This window comes from Mustela nivalis (assembly GCF_964662115.1).
Source record: "Mustela nivalis genome assembly, chromosome: 15".
Lineage (NCBI taxonomy): Eukaryota > Metazoa > Chordata > Mammalia > Carnivora > Mustelidae > Mustela > Mustela nivalis.
This window is the reverse complement of record NC_139034.1, coordinates 2,969,523-2,994,398: the sequence shown is the minus strand read 5'-3', so window position 1 is coordinate 2,994,398 and position 24,876 is coordinate 2,969,523. Positions and strand designations below refer to the sequence as shown.

At 34.9% G+C, this 24,876-nt stretch overlaps 1 protein-coding gene across 1 annotated transcript in view; it reads right to left on the bottom strand.

The window, feature by feature from the left end:
* The window catches only part of RNF17 (ring finger protein 17), a 166,636-nt gene that overhangs the window by 53,302 nt on the left and 88,458 nt on the right, over window positions 1-24,876 (bottom strand). Inside the window, exons 20-26 of the mRNA XM_082701632.1 lie at window positions 17,081-17,308; window positions 16,261-16,411; window positions 15,990-16,108; window positions 6,469-6,559; window positions 5,378-5,493; window positions 3,099-3,388; window positions 1,370-1,533 (exon numbers count right to left, since the gene is read on the bottom strand). Of these exons, the coding sequence (XP_082557758.1) occupies window positions 1,370-1,533; window positions 3,099-3,388; window positions 5,378-5,493; window positions 6,469-6,559; window positions 15,990-16,108; window positions 16,261-16,411; window positions 17,081-17,308 (1,159 nt within the window). The remainder of the gene's footprint in view (window positions 1-1,369; window positions 1,534-3,098; window positions 3,389-5,377; window positions 5,494-6,468; window positions 6,560-15,989; window positions 16,109-16,260; window positions 16,412-17,080; window positions 17,309-24,876) is intronic.

Genomic DNA, 24,876 nt, shown 5'->3' with positions numbered 1-24,876 from the left:
ATTAAAAAGAAAAGAGATTACTTGAAAAATTCAAATGTATGTAAAATGGGACTCATTTGCATATCATGAATCTTTATCCTTATGCCTAAATACTGAAAATTTGAAACCATTTTACTTTTATTAAAATCAGTTAAATCTTATAATCCAGCAGAAGCAGCATGTCACTTAGATTGGAAATTTAGCAATCAGATGCATGGATATGAATTCCAGCATCAATACCCACTGATATGGTGACCCTGGGCATGCCACTGAATCTAAATGTTAATTTTCTAATTGGTAAAATGGGAATTATCTACTTCTGTGATAGTTGGAAGCAAATCATAAAAATATGAACGCACACATGTGCAAGAAGCTTAACAACCTAACATGCTATGTAATTGTTAGGTGTCATCACAAAGTAGATAATAAAAGTCTTGTTCAAGTAGAAACAAAGCACTTTTCTTAATTTTTCCTCCTCTCCTAAAACAAAAAGTCTCAAGTGCTAAATGTCTTATGAAGTACTTTATCAATTTAATTGCTTTACTTAATTCACTGTAAATGGAGGTATTTTCATCTATATTTTTATATACAGAGTTTAAAAAAAACACAATTATTTCTGATGATTTTGCATGAAACTCAAGTAAGTACTATCTCACTATTCTGGAAAGGTAAATTAACTGTTATTGTGAAAGGGTTAACTAGCTGAGCTGTAAACAAATTTACTAAGGAAATATACAACATATTGAAAAATATGTTGTTTTACTTCATACTATATGTACAAATAGGGCTGCAATTACAAATAAGTGGTACCATTAAAGTACCAGAGGCCAGGTCCCTACCTGAAAATGGCTTTTGGTTGTTCAAGTTAATAAATACTAATAATAAAAAGAAACTTGAAGATAAAAATTCTTTATTCTTCAAAACATTACATTTTTTAAAAGATTTAACTTATCTGAGAGAGAGAGAGCCAACATGGGGTGGGGGTGCAAGGGGCAGAGGGAAAAGGAGAAGCAGACTCCCTATTGAACAAGGAGCCCGATGCTGGTCCTTGGGATCATGACCTAAACGGAAGGCAGATGCTTAACCGACTCAGCCACCCAGGGCATCCCCAAAATTCTTATTTATTTATAAATAAGCTCTGTACCAATGTGGGGCTCAAATCTACAACAACAAGATTAAAAGTTGTACACACTACTGAGCCAGACAGGTGCCCCCAAAATAAAAATTCTTGTTATAAATAAGTGTGTAATGTATCTGATTGGTCTTCCTATAAAACTGATCTCATTAATACAGGTTTTAATCAAACTTTCATGTATTAAGTTTTCATGTATTAAGACGACTTAACATTATAGCATTAATTTTAAATTAGTCACAAGAGTATCAAACTCACCTTGATTGTGCCGCCAACAACTTCCATTACCTTGCCTCGATACCACATAGTATCTGATCCTCTTACTGCACAGGCTTCTCCCTTTTTCCAGAAATAAGGCTCCAAAAGACCAAGGCATTTTAAATTATTTTGAATTTCATTCATCATTTTTATTAGCTCGAGTTCTGAAGAAATTATTAAAAATAGAAAGCATTTAGGAAGAATTTACTACCATTTTCAATATGAAATCATCAATAACCTTTAATAATTTCACCACCTTGACAATAGCATAAGGAATCAATAGAGTTTTAATAAAGATTAATTCAGTCAGGGCACCTGGCTGGCTCAATCAGTTAAGCATCTGAATCTGAGTGTAAGCTCAGGTCATGGTCTCATGGATCCTGAGATTGAGCCCTGCCACTATCAGCATGGAAATCCCTGAGATTCTCTCTCCCTACAGCTTTGCCCCTCCCACCATGTGCGTGCATGTGCCTTCTCTCTCCCTCCCTAAAATAAATAAATCTTTAAAAAAAAATCTGATTCATTCATAGCTTCTATATGTTTCAAAACATACTACTAACATGTAAATAACTATTCTGTTCTCTGGTTATGAATGCAAGCATCATTTTGGGAGTAAAGCATCATTAAAAGCTCTAAACACATACTAGGAACACATAAAGGAACCATAAAGAAACTACCACTTTAAGATAAGTCATTTTGCCAATATACCTAAGTAAAATAGAACACAAGTCAGGTGTTAGTTAATACGTAGATACAGCATAATGCTGGGATATAAAATTAAAATTCTGATGTTGCTACTCACTGCTAATTGGATCATCAATTCCATAGTAAATACATAACCCCATATAGCACTGAAAGCAAAGTGTGGGGTCAATTCCCATAAGAGTTCTACCACTTTAGTTGTGTGATTTTGGGGTTGTTCCTTTACCTCCATAAGCTTCAGTTTATTCTATAAACTTGGTATAATAGAACTTATCTCCATTATTAATACTGTGTAGGATTAAATGTAAAACATCCAGAACACTTCCTGAAACATAGTAGTCAACCAGTTTTAGCTATGACTATATAAAGTTTAAGAAAAGTTTCTGGATTAAGTACTACTGCTGAAAGTCTCAAACTCTGTTCTCTTCTGGTATAGCCAATTGCACAGATTTATTTATTTTTGAGTTAAAAAACAGTATTTAGGAGGTCAACAAATGAAACAAAAATTTCAACAAATTTACAGCCACCTATCCATAGGTGGACTTACTATGGATTTCATGGAACTTTAAGACCCATGAGTGTTAGAGTTATTATCAGTTATAAATTATTCTGGACACACCTAGGTTGTAGTAAGTAAATACTTGTACATAAATCTCAGGAAATCTTTAAATATTCTCAAAGGGCCCCCAAACTCCAGGCATCCACTGTGATTTCTGTCCTTATTCTGAATGAATATAAACTTCTATATCTTTTTTCTTAGAGAGCCTCCAAACTTGTGTAAGTGCCAGGTCTTACAAATCTGGAACCACCCCCATGCTTAACTTAGGTCCAGTGTCTATTCCCAAGTGTTTCAATAAATGATTTTTATGTGGAAAGCACTTTGAGTTATTTCATTTAACATCACAACAAACCTGTGAAAATGAGGTTAAATCTTGCCCAAGGTATTTCAGCTTATAACTTACTAGAGAATTGGAGCTGCTAGTTACTCCTTGTACTGATTAATTCCACATAACATAAAATATATTACCTGACAATTTAGGTACTACAAACATAGTTCCATCATCGCCAATACAGCTGACAATTGCCTCAAATACTTTCATGTTAGGAATAGCTGGTGGTCTGTAGCATCCAGTGGTTCTTGGTTCTGGAATTTTCTGCTGAAATTCAGATACCCTGTACTCACTAATAACATCAGCAGCTTTTTTGTCAGGTTCAAAGTTAATCTTAATACACTTAGTAACCATTGAGTCTTCTTGTTCCAAGGGGATTTCCAGAGACTTCTCAGATGATGAATAGCTATTATTTAATTTTGTAATTCTGTAACATTCAAAAAAATATTATATCTAAACATGAGCAAATAAAAACATTCTGTGGAAAGCAATATAAAAAGAGTCCTTCAGATATACTGGGAATTTAAAAAATATATTTGCTCTAGTCTAGGATACATTAGTCTAATTTTTTACATAAAATGAGCATAATTTAGGTAATAGTAAAAATTATTTTAAACTGTGAGCCTGATGAGAAGAAAATTAATAAATTGCAGTTAAATGTTTTAAAATACTATGTAATATTTACATGTTACTCTGTCTTCAAATTTCGTATTAAGTATATCACCAGTATTATACAATTAACTAGATGTTAAAGGTAAATACAACAACTTTAGGTTGATTCTCTCTCTTTTTAAAAAAATTTAATATTATTTGAGAGAGAGAGAGATCACAAGTAGGCAGAGAGGCAGGCAAAGAGGGAGGGAGAAGCAGGCTCCCTGCCGAGCAGAGAGCCTGATGCTCTGCTCGATCCCAAGACCCTGAGATCATGATCTGAGCTGAAGGCAGAGGCCTAACCCACTGAGCCATCCAGCCATCCCCTTCAGGTTGATTCTAATGTAGTCCACAGACAGAACATGCACATGTTCTATCAAAATAATACAAATATAAGTCCTTTAAAAAATAATACAGTACTAGGGAGAGAATGGTAATATGCTATATTCATTCATAATTTTCTTTTTACTTCCTATCATTCCCTTCCAGTTTTTTAAAAAAAAAAGTTACGTCTACTATTAAAAAAATCCTAGGATATAGGATTTTGTATTCTTCTTGTATTTTCTTTCAAAAGGAGATAAACATTTATGAAACAGCCACATAATATTTCAATTAAGATCGTTCTCACTTGGTCCCCTAGCCTTGAGATAGCTAGTAGTTTAGGGGATACCACAGTGGCAGATGTTAGCAGTATTAACTTGCCTAGTATTTTTCACTTTAACATTTATCAAGGAACTGCTTTAGCCTAAAGCCAGTGAACCCGAAAAGAGACACATGCAGGACATCAAATACACAGAGCCTCGCCGTTAAGAACTAGTTAAGTCAGCATTTACCATGCCTAGGCAACTACTTCATGTCCCATTTTATTTTGGGTTTCTTATTCTCCTTCCCTTCCATCAGGATTAGAGTCCTTGTCCATATAAGGTAATATATAGTAATGCAAGATTAAAAAAAAAGAAATCTGGCCATGTATGGTATGAAGTGGCTACTTGGAACATGTGTTTGCAATTCCAATATACCTTACGTCCAGAAGGAAAGAAATAAGAAGAGGAAGCTAGGGCTATAGCAATATCTTAATCCTTTGCCCCTTTGGACAAATGGTACCTTAAACCACAAATTTAGTACCTGAAAAGACTTTAAGTAAATATTCAATTACATTGGTGCTATCCATCTCTGTTTCACATAAACACATTTTGGTATATACCTACCACAATTTCCAAAATAAAGCTTAAAGATTTATGTCTAAGCAAATGGTGTCAGAGGGTCAGATCTGGTAACAGCTATGTAATTCTCTTTTCCTCTGGTTTAGAGTATAAATGCCGAAGCAAAAGGCAAAATATAAAAGCAAGGGCACCTGGGTGGCTCAATGGGTTAAGCCTCTGCCTTTGGCTCAGGTCATGATCTCAGGGTCCTGGGATTGAGCCTCGCATCAGGCTCTCTGCTCAGCAGAGAGCCTGCTTCCACCTCTGCCCACTTGTGATCTCTCTTTCTCCATCAAATAAATAAATAAAATCTTAAAAAAATATATATATATAAAAGCAAAAATATCAGTAGGGATTTAAATATGCAAGAACTAATGGGCCTGAATATAGAAATTAGTGATCTTGAATGAATTTATTTCTGAACTATCTCCTAAAGGTTAGTTTATAAATCATTAAGAGCATGCAAGATGAAATTCAGGCTTGAAAGCACACAGATATGAAGATGTACATAGGCAAATAAGAAGCCTTCATTACAAACTGATGTTAAAAAAACAAGTCTATACCTCCTTTCTCTCAAAGCCAAACCCTTTTTAATCAAATATTTAGAAACATCGACACGCTCTCCTTTTTCATCTCTGCAGAAAATTTTCACAGGTAATGGCCATGTTGTATTGTTTTCCTGCAGTGATTTAAGAGCAGAGTAAATATGAAACAATAAAAGGAAAACTTCAACAACATACTTCTTACAGGCATTTCCTCCACATTTACCCAAGCCAGAAAAATAAATTTCAGTCAAGTAAATTTATTTTGATATTTTGTCAGAGAGAAAAAACATGGGAGAGAGTCAAGGGGGACAGACAGTTGGTTTGTGAAATATGTCAGGAAGGCCTCCCTGCCAAGGAGTAACTTACCTAAGGGTGGGTGTGTGTAGGGGGAGCCCAACTAAAAACATTTTCAGCCCACAGTGGGCTAGGGAAGTATCAGTTACAAATTTCTCTATTCTCCTAAACTCTTGGAAAATTACAGAACTGAAATGTATTCTCCCAGCTGTGTCTTGTGTGTGTGTATGAATAGAAAGGAAGAAACTGCAAGACCTATATTCTGCTTTGAATGGAATTATGAAAATAGAAAAGGTATACATAGAAAAAGTAACATGGACAAATTACTTATTCAAGAAAATTCTAATCATTAATGCAATGAAAAGTATCAAGTTAAAATAAAAGAAATAATATGTCTAGGTGTTCTGAAAAAATATATTCTCTTCTCAAACCCTTATTCCTATAAACACATTTTTTTAAATGACATACAATCAATATGATTTCACTAGAAGCCTAACTTCTCAGTTTGTAAAGAATAGTAGAAGGCTTCCACAATGCACTCTAGCATACATACATTGTGTTTTTTTTCATACATTCTGCTTTTTAACATGCAAATTATCGACTCAAGATTATTACTTTGGAAATTTTTTGATTAACTCATACAATCATTATGGGGCATCCATTATCAAACAGGTGTTATAACAAAATAAGACAAAAAAAGAGGGCTGCCAAAAAAATCTAAATAGTTTGCTGTTATCTTCTCAATAACGAAATCTAGAAAACATCAATGAAATAGTCATTACATGTCTATTATAATTGCTTACCCCACTACACACCTGCAAGATTATAGTTGCTACAGCTCCAGTTAGGTACAATGAAAGACAGTCACAGGCTGTAGCTGTCCATTTGTCACTCCCACCAGTTGGTCTAAAACAACAATAAAAGACTTGTTTTGTAATAAAGAGCATAACATATAGAAATATAAAAAAACCCCACTATATGTATATATTCATATATATATATGAAAAAACTACATACATAGTGAGAAATCAATTTAACTTTGTGTTAACATGTCTTTATGCTGTTTTCACAATTTTCTTCCCTATTTTCATATCCTTTTGTTCATTCCTCTATTCTACTTAATGGACCATATCATACGTTAACATATGTATAACTGTTATATGCAATTATATATATATGCAGCTATGCTAAGAACACTTAAAAAGGTACATTTTAAGTATTTTTTAACATATTATATACATTTTATACATGCTGACTAGATTATAAATTCAGAGAGCAGAGATAATGTATTATGTGTTATGTCTACCATCAGATCTCTAATGCCTAGGATAGTGCCTGGCCCACAGGAGGAACTTCAAAATTATTTAACATAAATTTAAAAAGAACAGTCCCTTTGCAATAATGATTTCACTGTACATTTTGCAATTTTTTCTGGAATTTAAATCTAATATGAATTGCCATCTATGAACAGCAGACTCCTTAATTATAGAAAATGTATTTTTTAATATTCATAGTAAAAGTGCTAAGTAAATATGGACAGATCAACGAAAAGCAGAGTATTCAGCTTCATATTCTATTTTAGTTTACAGAATTGAAACTGAACGACTTTCTAACCATCAAAACCACCTCCAAAGAATAAGAACTAATACCACTAAAGAGATTAAAAGTATCAGAAATGCAGGCTGACCCATTGAGTAAATAACCAATCTGGTCAATCTTCTCACGTGTAAACAGTTTATATGAATGAGCTAACAAAATCAACCGTGCATGTAGTCTGACCAACTAGGATTTAGTAAATGTGCTACATTATTTATTAAGAAGCCCTGTGTTCTTATGAGTTAAGCTTAAATTGTCAGTGACTCCTAAATTTTTTTTATTATGATGATGGTATTCAGATAAAAATCAGTGTCAATATTAGGATTTTCCTATGATCTGTTATGAATTAATGTTGTATAAATATTAACTTTAAAATATATATATATTTTTAAAAAGATTTTATTTATTTATTTGTCAGAGAGAGAGAGCTAGAGCACAATCACGGGGAGTAGTAGGCAGAGGGAGAAGTAGACCCCCACTGAGCAGGGAACCCAATGTGTGACTTGATCCCAGGACCCTGAGATCACGACCTGAGCCAAAGGCAGACACCTAACCAACTGAGCCACCCAGATGTCCCTAACTTTTCTAAATGTCTGAAACGACTTACATCATTTAAAAAATACCATTGATCTGTATTCATAAAACTGTACGTTTCAGTTGGGAAAAATGAAAATGGAAATGGATAGTGGTAAAGGTTACACAATATTCTTTTTTTTTTTTTTAAAGATTTTATTTATTCATCAGAGAGAGAGGGAGAGAGAGCGAGCACAGGCAGACAGAATGGCAGGCAAAGGCAGAGGGAGAAGCAGGTTCCCCACCGAGCAAGGAGCCCAATGTGGGACTCGATCCCAGGACGCCGGGATCATGATCTGAGCCAAAGGCAGCCGCCTAACCAACTGAACCACCCAGGCGTCCCAAGGTTACACAATATTCTTAATGTATTTAATACCACTAAAATATACACTAAAAATGACAAATTGTATGTTATATATATTTTCCTAAAATGAGAGATTTCTCAGAGAGGCGGTAAAACAGTGATTAGAGCTCCATTTTTTTTTCTTTTTTAAAGATTTTATTTATTTATTTGACAGAGAGAGAGATCACAAGTAGGCAGAGAGTCAGGCAGAGAGAGAGAGAGAAGCAGGCTCCCCGCTGAGCAAAGAGCCCGATGCGGGGCTCGATCCCAGGACACCGAGATCATGACCTGAGACGAAGACAGCAGCTTAATCCACTGAGCCACCCAGGCACCCCTAGAGCTCCAATTTTCAATTCAGACCTCGTTTATAATCCTAGCTCAAAAGTTAATAGATGCATTACTCTGGATAATTACTTAACCTATTGAAGACTCAATTTCTTTACCAATAAATAACACCTTATCTATAGTTTTAAGGTTTATTATGAAGATTAACTAAAGTAATGCCAATAAGGTAATTAGTACAAGGCCTGGAAGTAGTAAAGGTTAACTATTACCACACTCTTGAAATAATGGTACTCCACTGGAGTTCAAAAGCTATTATCCAAGGTGTGTACAGGAACACATTCTCTACATTATTGGATACAATTAAAGGACTGATAGAATTCTGTTCAATTGTTCTGACTGAACAATTCCAGGTAGAAGTGAAAACTAGGTTAAGATTTTTATAGTATGTCAGCCTGAGATTTCCATTCCAGGGCAATAAATTCTTTCAACTGATTGTTCTATCAGTAGATATGGTCCCACAGTCACTATTAGTAATCATGAACAGTGGGAGAGGTACCTGTAAAATTAGAGAAATGTTCTGTACAAACAGGTGGATTATGGTAACTCCTAATATAAGTTCTTCAAGGACATTAAATAAATGGTTTACCAGCAATTAGAACAGAAAGGGGTCATTAGAACAAGGTATCCTACTGGGGAGATCAATTTTAATGTCATGTAAGGAAATATAGTGGCTGAACATGCCTCATAAAGAAACAACCTCCTTGGGCGCCTGGTGGCTCAGTTAGTTAAGCGACTGCCTTCAGCTCAGGTCATGATCCTGCAGTCCAGGGATTGAGTCCCACATCAGGCACCCTGCTCAGCAGGGAGCCTGCTTCCCCCTCCCCCTCTGCCCGCCTCTCTGCCTAGTCATGATCTCTTTCTCTGTCAAATAAATAAATAAAATCTTAATAAAAAAAAAGAAACAACCTCCTTTGAGAGAGATGCTTAATTTAACAGCACTGAAGTCAGGTTTTGAATGTTCATCTATTAGGGGTGGTATACAAAGAACTACTGTCATGATACCTCTAATATCTTTGAGTTCCAAGTCTAAGAGTCTATAAATTCTTCTATTTTTATAAAGTATAATTAACATACAATGTTATATTAGTTTCAATTGTACAACATATTGATTCAATAATTCCATACATTACTCAGTGTTCACCAGGGTACAAAAAATTATATTTCCATGGATTTCTCAATGAAAAAAGGTCCCCTAGAAGCAGGAAATTGTCACTTTTGTATTTTTCAAAGAGAAATCCGATTATAATAAAAACTCATACTGAGTCTCCGAAGATCTATTATGAACAATTATACATCAACAAATGGGACAAATGGATAAGTTCTTAAAAACACAGAAACTTCTAAGACATAATCAGGAAAAACAGATAATCTGAACAGACCAGATAAATGGTAGTAATGAAAGTGAAGCAATAATAGTCATAATAATGATAAAAAAAAACCTCCCAACAAACAAAAGTCCAGGACCAGATGGTCTCACAGGTGAATTAAACCAAACATTTAAGGAAAAGGTAATACTTACCCTTGAACTATTTTAAAAGTTAAAAAGGAAGGAATGTTTCCAAACTCATTCTACAAGGCCAGAATTACCCTGGTACAATGGGGTATCACCTCACACATCTTTATGCATTGATCTGTTGGTTGACAGTGAGCTTGCTTTCACATCTTGGCTATTGTAAATAATGCTGAAATGAACACAGGGATGTATATGTCTTTTTGAACCAGTGTTTCTGTTTTTTGTTTTGTTTTGTTTTTGATAAATACCTAGAGGTGGAACTGCTGCACCATATAGTGGTTTTGTTTTAAATTTCTGAGGAACCTCTGTAGTGTTTTCCACAGGGACTGCACCACTTTATATTCCAACCAACAGTGCACTAGGTTTCCCTTTTTCCTACATCCTCACCAACATTTGTTATTTCTTGTCTATTTGAGAAGAGCTATTGTAACATGTGTGAGGTGATATCCTATTGTGGTTTGCCCATCTGTAGGTCTTTTTGGAAAAAATGAACTAAATGAGATGTGAACCATAAAAATCCTAAAAGAGAACACAGGCAGTAATTTCTCTGACATTGGCCATAGCAACATTTTTCTAGGTACACCTCGTGAGGCAACAGAAGCAAAAACAAAAATAAACTACTGGGAATTACATCAAAATGAAAAGCTTTTGTGTGGCAAAGGAAACAACCAGCAAAACAAAAAGACAATCTACTGAATGGGAGAAGGTATTTGCAAATGATATAGCTAATAAAGGGTTAGCATCCAAAATACATAAAGAACGTATAAAACTCAACATCCAAAAAACAAATAATCCAGTTAAAAGTGGGCAGAAGACATGAAAGACATTTCTCCAAAGAAGACATCCAGATGGTCAACAAACATGAAAAGATGGGCAGCATTACTAATCATCAGAGAAATGTAAATCAAAAGCACAATGAGCTATCACTTCACACCTGTCAGAATGGCTATAATAAAAAACACAAGCACTTTTGATGAGCACCAGGTGTTGAAATCACCATTTTGTACACCTGAAACTAATATTACACTGTTAACTACCTAAAACTTGGAAAAAAAACTTTTAAAAAATAAATGCACAAATAACATATAAAAACCCCCGTAAGAATAGCATGTTGGTGAGAATGTGGAGAAAAAGGAACTTTTGTGCATGGTTGGTGGGAATGCAAACTGGCACAGCTACTGTGGAAAACAGTATGGAGGCTCCTTAATAAATTAAAAATAGAACTACCGTAAGATGCAATAATTCCACTACTAGGTATTTACTTGAAGAATCCCAAAAACACTAATTCAAAAAGATATATGCACCCCTATGTTTATTGCAGCATTATTTACAATATCCAAAACATGAAAGTAACCCAAATATCCACTGACAGCTGAATGGATGAAGATTTGGCATACACACACTATGGAATATTACTAAGCCATAAAAAGAATGAGATCTTGCCACCTGTAACAACAAGGGTAGACCTAGATGATACTATGCTAAGTAAAATAAGTCAGACAGAGAAAGACATACATCATATGATTTCATTTATATGTGGAGTCTAAACAACAAATGGATAAACAAACAGACTCAGATACAAACTGGTAGCTGCCAGAGGGGAAATGTATGAAGTAGGTGAAGGGGATGAAGAGGTATAATTCTCCAGTTATAAAATAAATAAGACAGAGACTGTAACAACTTTGTATGGTAACAAATGGTACCAATAACAAATGACTTATTGTGGTGACCATTTTGTAATGTATATAAATATCAAATCACTATATGGTACACCTGAAATGAATATTGTATTGTATAACAATTACGCTTCAATAAAAGTCTATTTAAACAAACCTAACCACAGTACATTAATACACCTAAAAAAATTTCTTAATATCAACCATTCAGATAGCATTTATGTTTTTGTGAGGTTTCAAATCATTATTTTGAATTTTTTCCCTACGATTTTCTGTTAAAGAAATAAGAGTCATTTTTCTATAGTTTCCATGCCTGGATTTAGCTGATGGCATTCCCATGGTGTTTAATATGTTCCTCTGTCCCTTGAGTTTCCTTTAAAATCATAGTTAGGTATACAGTATTGATCAGATTCAGGTTTCTACTTTTTCAGCAATAGTATTTATAGTCTATGCTGTGTCTTTCCATCAAGAAGCACATAATGCCCAATTCTCATTTTGTTATCTTAATAGCCACTGACAATCATTGCCTAGACTCCTTATTAGGGTTGTAAAATGATACAATTCTAGTGAAATCATTCTTCTTTTGTTATTTGAAATACTTAAAAAGAACAACTTCCCCTTGCCAACTATTTGATTATACTGAGGTACAGATAGTATAGGAAAAGCAAGACAAATTTTCATTTTCCTTATTCACCTGTTTTGGAATAGTGAGATAGTTCCCTAGAATCCTGTGAAAAAAAAATCCTGTTTAAGATTTTTAAAGTCACTTTATGAACTTAGGGATTTAAAATATGTCAATTGCTTTACCGCATTACAATTATCCTACTAATGCTAAAGTCCCTTATTTGGTCAATGGAAGTTTATTCAGATAGGCTACTGAGTCTTTTTGTCATAACCTCAATTTTTTTATAGCTTTGTTTTTTGCTATGACAAGATATTCTAGGTTCATACTGTATGAAATTTCCTGTCCAAGATCTGGAATCAGACAGTGTCCCAAAGAGCTCTAATTTCTTTTATTGGGAAATGGGATTTGGAGACCACAATTTACAAACCAGCACAGGCCATTGCTACTAGGTCCTTCAGATATGTATTTTTGATAATTAAAATATCAAATGAGTTTCTAGATATAATTCTGATTCAAAATCAGAAGTAAAAGGTAAATTAACCTTAATCTTAACATCTTTATTATGTATCAATCATACCAGGTCTCAATATTACATGCATAATTGTAATTTTGACTTATCCCACAATACACACAGAGTAGTTTCAGTAACACTACAACCAACTTTGGGAGAATGAAAAAAACAGTTAATTTTTTGAGGGGAGGTTTTTTTTTGTCCTTAGGATATATTCTGGTAGGGATGTACAGACAGCATTTTATGTTTTAAAGTCATTTGAAAAAAGGGCTCCTAGTTGGCTCAGCCAGTTAAGAGTCCAACTCTCAATTTCAACTTAGGTCATGATCTCAGGATTGTGAAATGTTGGTGTGTCATGCTCTGAGCTGGGTGTGGAACCTGCCTGAGAACCTCTCTCTGTCCCTCTTCCCTGCCGCAATCCACTTTCCCCAACCCCTCCCTTAAAAAAAAAAAAAGTCATTTGAAGAAATTTCTCTGAGACTAGAATTACATTTTCCTTACTGGTTTTACTAATATGTGTTTATATGAAATATTTTATGAAATATTTAACATATATAATATTTATATAAAATATTAACATAGTTCCCATGTTAAATCAATACTATTGACAACTTTCCCCCAGTATCTTATTGGAAATCCTCACTCCTAGTTAATAAGGCAAAAGGCAAACTTATTCAACTTTCCATGAATACTTTACTTTGTATCTCCCTACATTATTTTTGAAACTGTGCCATATCTACTTTCCATTCAATGCTGCTTCCCTAACAATGACCATTTTAGTCTCTGTTCTTTAAGTAAAAATAAATGTAACACCACCAGTTCTTATGTCAAACTCTCTCGCTTACTGTTGATTAAATAAAGTTTGTTCTCTTATAGATTCCTCAGGAGTGGTTCCTAGTTTGTCTGTAATCTTTATACCTAAAGGTCAGTTTGTGTGAATATAAAACCCATACCTTGCCATTTTCTTTTAGTATTTAAAAAATGTTTTTCCAGTGGAATGCCATCTGACATTAAGGTTTGATCTTCTTCTTCTTATAAATTAATAATTTTACTAATCTCTGAGTGTCAGCTTTCCTGAATTAATTTTCCAAGACATGCAGGGTGCTCTTTTATACATAGTTCTAAGTAATCTTTTATTTTGGGAACACTTTCTTGAATCGTAGTTTTTAGTATTTATTTTGTTCTATTTCTTTTTATTTTCTTCTTTGAGATTCCTATTACACATATGTTGAGGCTTTTTAAAATTTTAGAGATCTTTTGTTTTAAATCTTTTGGATTTTTGTTCTTTTTAATTTTAAAACTTTGTCCTCCTTTCTATTTCTTTATTTGACAGACAGAGAGAGAGAAAGAAAGAGAGAGAGAGCGCACATACGCACAAGGAGAGGGAGGGACAGGCAGAGGGAAAAGGAGAAGCAGGCTTCCTGCTGAGCAGGGAGCCTGGCTTGGGGTTCCATCCCAGGACCTTGGGATCATGACCTGAGCAGAAGGTAGATGTTTAACCAGCTGAAACACCCAGGTACCCCTCTATCTTCTATTTCTCTTAAGGCATTATCTATTGTGTATTTGCTTTTGTGCTTTTTTCTAGTTTGGTCTGTATTTCTGATATGATTTTTAAATTTTATTTCTCTTTTTTGAGTGTTGTCATTTCTCATTTCAAATTTACTTCTTCTGTAATCAATCTTATTTCTGAGTTTTTATAATTTTGTTTTATGTTGTTCTTCAGTGTCTATAATTTTCTAAATTTTTAAGCTCATTTTGAAATTTACAGTTTTATTATTTTGTGAGCATGCCTTTTTGGTGGGGTTCTATTGCCTGTAGGGTTATTATCTGGCTTTTTATTCTTTTTACTTCTAATAGTTTGTATAGAATTTGACTGTAATTCTTTCTTTTGCTCACGTTTTAAGTGAAATAAAATTTCCTGCGCTTGGGTGCCTGGGTGGCTCGGTTGGTTAACCAACTGGCTTCAGCTCAAGTCATGTCCTGGAGTCCCAGGATCAAGTCCCACAAAGGGCTCCCTTCTCAGTGGGGAGTCTGCTTCCCCCTCTGACCCTCTCTCCTCTCATATTCTCTCTCTCAAATAAATAAATAAAATCTTTTTAAAAAATCTCCTGTGTTTTTAGAAGGAAGAGGTGGATCACAATTGCTTTCCTAGGAAAGCAATTGCTAAAATCAGGCTCTATTCCTAAGAGTTTCTACTCGGTGTGAGGTCATGGAATACTTCCAAAGGTTATATGGCTACAGCTCCAGTACCATGAAATTCTGGCACATTATGTTTTAGCATCCAGCTCTGAAGAGCATTTTGCATCTTGGTTGAACAGCAACAGTCTTGGTTGCTGTTCTCAGACTGGCTTGCATGCTCCAGGGAAATACTACTTTCAGTCAGCCTTCCTTCCTTCCTTCCATACAAATACTGGTAACCAAAAGGGCACATAAGGGCATGGTATGCCACACCTGTTTGTATCTGGAGGCTTAGAGAGGGAAACCTAGTTGCTCACTTTTATTGTAAAGACTGTGCAGTCTTCAGTTTTGCTATTCAAGTTGCTCTATGTTTATGGTAGAATTCTACTAGACTCAAAAACTAATTAATGCCACTTTCCCAGAATTTTTTTTTTAAGATTTTTATTTATTTATTTGACAGAGAGAGACACAGTGAGAGAAGGAACACAAGCAGGGGGAATGTGAGAGGGAGGCTTCCTGCCAAGCAGGGAGCCTGATCTGATGCAGGCCTGGATCCCAGGACCCTGGGATCATGACCTGAGCCAAAGGCAGATGCTTAACAACTGAGCCACCCAGGTGCCCTACTTTCCCAGAATCTTAATTCATTTTTTTGTAATTTACATATTTTTGGCTTTCCATGCAATGCTAAGCTTATGAAATACACATTATTTCTATCTGCCTATGTCCCCCAAGTTTTTTAATATTTAACACTTTGAATTCTATTTAGATACCAATCATACTGACCTATCTCCATTCCTTAGTACCACTAAAATTTATGTGCTCCAAATTTTTCTTTCCCTTTTCTTAAAACCTCAAAATTAACTAGATTTATGAAATTTCAGAATGTTAGTAATATGAAAACTGACAAGAACCCATCCAAAACCAAAAAGATATACAATTATTCAATAGTGAGAAAATTTATTCAGTGAGTAACTACCTTATGTCAACAAGAGAACATTCTAAAGATAATCTTCCCATTGTCCTTAGGTTTTCTTGAAGTTCTCGTAAACACGTAATATTCACGACTAGTTCAACACCCACATCATACAGCAAGACCTATGAAAGCAATAACTTTTAGTCTGTGGAAAGACAATATTTCAAAATATATTTTGCCACTGAATAACATAATAAAAATGAGACTAAAAAATTTCAGGATAAAAATATTGAATGCATTCACCTTCAGTTACTATTTTTAACTCTTCAATTACCTCTACCAGTGTGTCTGTAACCATTCTGATGATCTGGCCTCTTCGCCACTGATTTTTATCAGGGATCCTAACAGCACAGTGCATATCGTTTTCCCATTTAATAGGTTCCCACTTTGAGTTTTCATAAGCAGCTATCATCTTTTCTTCTAAACTATATAAAGAAAAAAAATTTAACTTTTAAAACTTTTCTTACAACATATAATGCTATAATATTTCTTACAATAATATAATGCTCCAACTACATATCTTCTATTATCCCTCTTTGCCCAAACTGGATATTTTGTTCTTCCTTGAATACCCAAGTATATTTCCACTGCAGGATCTCTGAACTAGCTCTTCCCTCTGCCTGAGATTATTTCCCCCCAGATAGCCTCATGGTTTACTTACTCCCTTTATTCAGGATCCATTACAATGGCAACTGTCTTCTTGAGGTCCTTCCTGATTATCCAAAATTGCCTTCCTTCCCAACTGCTTTTTCTCTATTGTCTTTATCATCATCTGTTACATTAACTATTTTATTTGTCCACTGTCTCTCCCTCTACCAGAATTTAAGCTCCAAGACAGCAAAGACATGTAAATATTTTTACCACCATATTCCCCACACCTAAAATACTGGTTATGCCCAATTAGGTATTTGTAGAATGACTAATTCTAATACAGTGAAAATAACTAGTAAAGATACTACTTGTATACGTTTAACTAGTTTTAAAATAACTTTAGCTGAAATAATTTTGTTTTTAAAAGTCCACCTTTATGATTTCTAGATCTTTGAAACAAAATATAGGGAAAATCCCATAGGTAATATGTTTTCCTTATATACCTATTAAGTAAGTTTTCTGTTAATAACCACTGAACATAAATCTTCTCAGGAGATATCACATTACAGATATGTACAGGCAGTTCCTTATTATAAAGTGATTGGAGATTCTCATTAGGTAGAGATCTTACAGACACGGGATTTAAGCTGTTTACTTCATTTGAAATAATTTCTTCTGGAGAAGGATCCCATACTTCAATATGCTTTTTGCAATTATCCTTGAGGGTATATCTAGAAAATAACAAAACCCATTAGCAAAAAGAGCAGCTAAGAAAATATTTATATTTGTATTTGTTTAGATCTAGTGATGAACAAATTTTAGCTATTATTCATTGCTTCCCAGTTTTGATATTAACAGCAGTTTAAGTCTTTTATTTAAAGGGGTTAAATACTACCAATGTAAGACTAAATCCCCCAAAAGCCAAATTTTCTATTTTAAAAACAGTTTAAAATACCAAGTTTGCTTATAATTTCATCATTTCCCATTGACATTTTATACTCACAAAGAATAAAAAAAAACAGAAAAAAAGAATACAGGAATTATTCATAATTTTTCACAAAATCTGGCATTTCAAATGGTGGTTTATATATAGATAAAAAGTGTAATAAAGTATTTTGTGATAACTCTGAATTTTGTAACGTTTGTAGTATTTGTCAACTTTTGAAAATCTGTTATTTGTTGGGATTTCTTTTATCAGTCTATGTAAATATTACTTTTGCTTATTTAGTTCTATAGTTAAAACTCTGTATTCCTTTTCTTTAAGGGGGGCTCTTTAGGCTCGCCCATGAAACCTGGATTTGCCTTTGCTGAGCACAAAAGTGGCACCATTCGGAAGTGAGTATACATGCCTGGACTTTTCTTACCCCTTGTGCAGCCTCATCCATTTCCTTAGCTACTGCTGTATCTGCTTCCCACTCTTTATCATGTGCTTCCGCTACTATGCAAATAAACCACTACAGTGTGTGACTGACAGTCCTCTGGCCACTGCACAGTTGTTTGCCAATTGAAGTTATCCCCCTTTGCTTTAACATGCCTCTGCTTTAACATACCAAAAACACCTCAAGTAAATGTCCAAAGCCATCACACCCATTTCCTCCCCCAGACCTGCTCCCCACTCTACTGTTCTTGTTCTCCAGGAACAGTATCCCCAGATATTAGGTGGTTATAGTTATTAGTTCTGAAAGTCAATCTTGACCCCTCCTCTTCCTTACCTACAATCAGTAGCAAGGTCTTGTAATAGTCACTTCCATAATGTTTCATAATCTACCCATTTTTCTATCACCAAGTAACTATTACTTCAATAGCCTACAGTACTCACTTACAGCCCAACACTTTATTTTTAAGACTTGCAGTCAGAGAGAGATTTCTAAAACCCAAATCTCCTCCCAGTCCTCTGCTTAAAATCAGTCAATAGCTGCTAATCCTCCTTCCTGAAGTGATAAAGTTCAAACACACAGAAGTGTTTGAAAAGTACTTTTCCTTCTTAGTGATCAAGGTTCTGTAATTATCTGGTCTGTGCATTTCTCTCCAGTTTGACCTCTTGTCTTACCTGCCACTATTACCTTTTTTCCTGTCTACCAGCTGTGAGACTGTACTAACTGTACTAACAATGCCTAAACACATTACATTTTCCCTGTGTATAGGCTTTCACTCCCAGTTGTACTAGAGAATTCAGTTTAGGTGAAATCTCCAGTGGTAAACCCTCTAACAATCCCACAATACTGTGACTACACTTAACAGAGTCCTTATCACACTGAAAGGTAAGCTTGACCATCTCTACTACATACTCTAAGCTCCTTGAAGGCACAAACCATCCTTATTCATCACTGGATATACCATTTGCTACAATTTAACATGTAGGCCTATAAATACCTCTTGCTTATATAACCAAACAATGGGAAGAGAAAACTAGCTAATGGACTTCTAAAAAATTTTTTGTAAAGATTTTATTTATTTATTTGACATAGAGAAAAAGAACACAAGTAGGCAGAGCAGCAGGCAGAGGGAGAGAGAAAAGCAGGCTCTCTGCAGAGCAGGCAGCCCAATGTGGGACTCGATCCTTAACCAACTGAGCCACCCAGGTGCCTGCTAATGGACTTTTTATTTTTTATTATTTTATTTTATTTTTTTTAAAAGATTTTATGTATTTATTTATTTGTCAGAGACAGAGAGAGAAAGCATAAGCAAGCAGAGGCAGAGAGAGAAGCAGGCTCCCTGCTGAGCAAGGAGCCCCACATGGGACTCGATCTCAGGATCCTAGGATCATGACCTGAGCTGAAGGCAGTAGCTTAACCGACTGAGCCATCCAGGCATCCCATGGATTTTTTAAAACAACTTTATTGGGGCACCTGGGTGGCAGGTGGGTGCCTTTGGTTCAGGTCATGATCCCGGGGTCCTGGGATCGAGCCCTGCATCAGGCTCTCTGCTCAGTGGGAAGCCTGTTTCCTCCTCTCTCTGCTTGCCTCTCTGCCTACTTGTGATCTCTATCTGTCGAATAAATAAATAAAATCTTAAAAAAAAACTTTATTGAGGCATATTTTCTACCAAAAAAGTTCACCCATTTCAAGTATATAGTTCAATGATAGTTAACTTTATCAAATGATGTAACCATAAGTCAATTTTACAACATTCTCACTGCTCCCCAAAAAGATCCCCTTTGTCCATTTACCATGAATCCTCCTCACCCATAGCCCCAGGAACCTCCTAATAAATTTTTTGTACTACAGACTTGCCTTTTCTGGGCATACCATATAGATGGAATCATATAATATACAATCTCTTGTGTCTGACTTCCTTTATATAGCTTAAAATGTGAGATTTTTCCATGATGTAGATGTGTCAGTACTTTGTTATTTTTTATGGCTGAATAGTTTTCCATTATATGAACATATAGTACTTTCTCTATTCACCACTCACTGGATATTTACAGAATTTCCAATTTTGGGATATTCTGAATAATACTATGAATATTTGCTCATAAAATTGTGTATGAACATATGTTGTCATTTCTCCTAGATAGGAGTGGAATTGTTGGGTTGTGTGAAAATTTGATGTGTAACTTTTTTTTTAAAGATTTTATTTATTTATTTGACAGAGAGAGATATCACAAGTAGGCAGAGAGGCAGGCAGAGAGAGATGAGGAAGCAGTCTCCCTGCTGAGCAGAGAGCCCGATGCGGGGCTCGATCCCAGAAACCTGGGATCATGACCTGAGCCAAAGGCAGAGGCTTAACCCACTGAGCCACCCAGGCGCCCCTTGAGAAACTTACAAACCCTTTTCCAAACAGGCTGTATCACTTACCTCTATGACAGCAATAAAGGTTACTCCACATCCTCACAAACACCTGTAACTGTCTCTTATGTAACAGCTATTCTAGTGGGTGAGAAATGGTATCTCATCGTGGTTTTAATTTGCATTTCCCTAATGACTAATAATGTTAAGCATATTTTCATGCACTTATTAGCCAATTATACACTTTCTTTGGTAAATGTCTGCTTTTATCTTGTGCCCATCTTTTGGGCTGCTGAATTACTTGTTTTCTTAAGTTGTAGAAGTTCTATGAACTCCAGATACAAATTCTTTATGGGGCATGTCTGGTAAATATTTTATCTCACTCTGTTATTTGTCTTAACAGTATCTTTCAACGTACACTAGTTTTGAATTTTGGTGAAGATCAATTACTAATTTTCTTTTATGAATTGTGCTTCTGGTGTCAAATCTAAGAAATCTTTGCCCAGTCTACAGTCCTAAAGATTTCCTCCTGTTTTCTCCTAGAAGTTTTGTTTTAGCTCTTAAGAGTATAATCCCTTTTGAGTGAGCTTTGTGTATGGTGTGAGATAAGGGCTATGTTCATCTTTTTTTGCTAGTGGATATCCAATTGTCATAGCACCATTTGTTGAACAGACTATCTTTTTTTCAATGAACTGCCTTTGTGCCTTTGTTTAAAAAGTCAATTAATTATAAGTATAAGGATTTATTTCTCAACTGTCAATTCTATTTATTCTTCTATATGTCTATCTTTATATTAGTACCACACTGTCTTCGTAGTTTTGTTTTGTTTTTAAGATTTATTTATTTGACAGATCACAAGTAGGCAGAGAGGCAGGTGGGGTGGGGGGGAAGCAGGCTCCCTGCTGAGCAGAGAGCCCAATGTGGGGCTCAATCCCAGGACCCTGGGATCATGACCTGAGCTGAAAGCAGAGGCTTTAACCCACTGAGCCACCCAGGCGCCCCGGTAGTTGTAGTTTTATATTAAATTCTGATTCTAGGAAGTGGAAGTCCTCCAACTTTGTCTTTGTCTTCAAAATTGTTCTATTTTATGCATTTTGCATTTTTATATGAAATTTGAGACCCCATCAATTTCTACAGAAAAGTCTGCTGGAACTTTCACATGGCTTGAGTTGAATCTATAGCTATCAAACTTAAAATTTTAAAAAATGAGGTGAGATTCACATAACATAAAAGTATTTTAAAGTGAACAATCCAGTAGCAATTAGTACATTCACAGTGTTGCACAACCATTACACCTCTATATAGTTCCAAAACATTTTTATCACTCCAAAATAAAATTCCCCTAAAGCAGTTGCTACCCATAATCTTCTTTTCTCAACTCCTATTGACCACCAATCAGTGTTCCATCTCTGTGGATTTAACTATTCTGAATATTTCATATAAATGGAATCATTCTCTCACCTTTTGTGTCTGGCTTATTTCACTTAGCATAAAGTTTTCAAGATGTATCAATATTATATCAAAATTTAATTCTTTTATTTTTGGCGGGGGAGGGACAAAGGGAGAAGGAGAGAATCTTAAGCAGGCGCCATGCCCGGGTAGAGCCCAACTCAAGGCTCAGTCTCAAAACCCTGAGATCATGACTTGAGCCAAAATCAAGAGTTAGACACCTAAGACTGAGCTACCCAGGAACCCCTAAATTTAATTACTTTTTAAAGGCTGAATAATATTCCATTGTATGTCTATTTACCACAATTTGTTTATCCAACTGTTGATAGACAAACAGGGTGGTTCCACTTATGAATATATATGTACACACATTTGAGTACCTGTTCTCAATTCTTTTGGGAATATATCCAAGATGAAATTTATGGGTCATGTTTTAAGTTTTTAAGGAATCTTCAAGCTGTTTTCCACAGTGCTTCACTGTTTATATTCCTCTCTCCACATTTTCACCAACACATTTTTTTTTATTACAGCCATCGTGGTCTGTGTGAAGTGGTACATTAATAGACTTTTAAAAAATAAATATTACTAATTTTTGAGAAAGTAATACATGTACATGGTTCAAAATTTAAAATTTGAATTTTATGACTCTTTCCAGAGAAACAGTACATATACATGTATTTAGTCTTTTTTGTTAAAAAACTAAACAACCATCATTGATTATATGCCCAAATCTGATGTCTTATAAAATTAATGTTAACTGGAAAAAACGTAGTTAAAACTATATGACCCTGTTTTTTTTTAAAAAAAGATTTGGTTAAATGAGAGGTAAGAGAATACTTTATGATTTTAATTAAAACACAACTGCAGCAATGGAAAACTTCTGAATTTAGTCAACATTACCATGGCCAGCTTTAGTGATCCAGATTGGCCAAGAGTCATTCAAAAGAAACACAAGTTTCTATGGCCAAGAACTGTACCTTTAACTTTTGGCTAGCAGGTGGATTATATGGGTTATATATCCATGGAAAGATATTAATACTGATAAAAAATTCAGGGCATGCTCACAGTTTAACACATGAATGTTATCTTCTACTGCATGTTGACCATATTGACCACTAGATGGCTAATTAAAAAAGAATTACAGCTTTGCTGGGGTATAACTGACATATAAAATTGTAAGATATTTAAAGCGTACACTGTGGTAATTTGATATAAGTACACATCATGAAATGCTTCTTCTCTTCTAGTTAACTATCACGCTTTTTTGGGGGGCTTAAGGCATGACTTATATTATATTATATTATACATGACTTCAATATTGCCTAAATTTATGATTTGTAACTAGAAAATTCTCCCCTAATATTTAAATTTATATATATGGAGAGGTGCAAAAGACAGGGAAATTTTATTTTAAAAGCTAGTAAAGCTCCCTGTGTATTTTATAGAACACTGCTCTTGCAGAAAGCTGATACACCGTCATAAAGAGTTCTTCTTTCTAGAATCTATTTTGCTTACTGTGGAATTGAGTTTTGTTTTAGCTTTAGTTCTCCCCTACAACAGTGGCATATCAAAGTGAGCAGATGGGTGCTTGCTGTTCTCCTCTGATGCTCTTGATAGTAGTGATATTTTGGAATATTTATCTAATAAATGCCTTATTCTCCAAAGCTGCTTAAGCAAAGGGAAAAAATTTTAAAGTTTAAAAATAGCTTTATTCCATGAATCATGGGACAAAGTATTTAGAAGTTGAATTTCACTGAAATTATAAACATCTGTTCTGTCAAAGACACGATGCAAGAGGATGAAAAAAAGCCACATACTTGGAGAAAATATTTGCAAAAGGCACATATTATACATAAAGTACTATTAATATACACAATGGAATACTATGCAGCCATCAAAAGAAATGAAATCTTGCCATTTGCAACAACATGGATGGAACTAGAGCGTATCATGCTTAGCGAAATAAGTCAAGCAGAGAAAGACAACTATCATATGATCTCCCTGATATGAGGAAGTGGTGATGCAACATGGAGGCTTAAGTGGGTAGAAGAAGAATAAATGAAACAAGATGGGATTGGGAGGGAGACAAACCATAAGTGACTCTTAATCTCACAAAACAAACTGAGGGTTGCTGGGGGGAGGGGGTTTGGGAGAAGGGGGTGGGATTATGGACATTGGGGAGGGTATGTGCTTTGGTGAGTGCTGTGAAGTGTGTAAACCTGGTGATTCACAGACCTGTACCCCTGGGGATAAAAATATATGTTTATAAAAAATAAAAAATTAAAAAAAAAAGAACACTTAAAATTCAACAATAAGAAAGCAAATCACCTAAAAAATGGCTCCAGAACATTAAGAGGAACCTCCCCAAAGAAAATATAAAGATAGCAAATAAGCAAGTGAAAAGATGCTCCATATCACATGTCATCATGAAATCACAAATAAAAACAAAAAAAGATTCTAACACTACACATACAATTGAAAGACCAAAATCTGGTATGCTGACACCACCAAGTGCTAATGAGGATGTGGGGCAACAGGAATCCCTCATTCATTGCTTGTGTGAATGCAAAATGGTACAGCTGCTTTAGAAGACAGTTTGGCATTTTCTTTCACAACTAAACACATCTTACCATACAACCCAGCAATCACACTCCTTGGTATTTGCCCAAAGGAGGTGAAAACATGTCTACACAAGAACCTGAATGTCAATGTTTATAGCAGCTTTATTCATAATTATCAAACCTGATCTCAACCAAGATGCCCTTTAGTAGGTGAATGGACAGACAAACTGTTGTACATCCAGACAATGAGCTATTATTCCGTGCTAGAAGGAAACAAGTTATTAAGACATGACAAAATAAGGGGGAAGTTTAAATTCACACTATTAAGTGAAATAAGCCAATCTGAAAAGGCTATATATGCTGGATGACTCCAATTATACGATATTCCGGAAAAGGCAAAATTATGGAGACAGTAAAAAAGATCAGTAGTTCCTAGGGATTCAAGGGAGGGAAGGATGAATAGACTAAACACAAGAGATTTTTAGGACACTGAAAATACTCTGATATCATAATGGTAGATTTGTGTCATCATACATTTAGTCAAAACCCACAGAATGT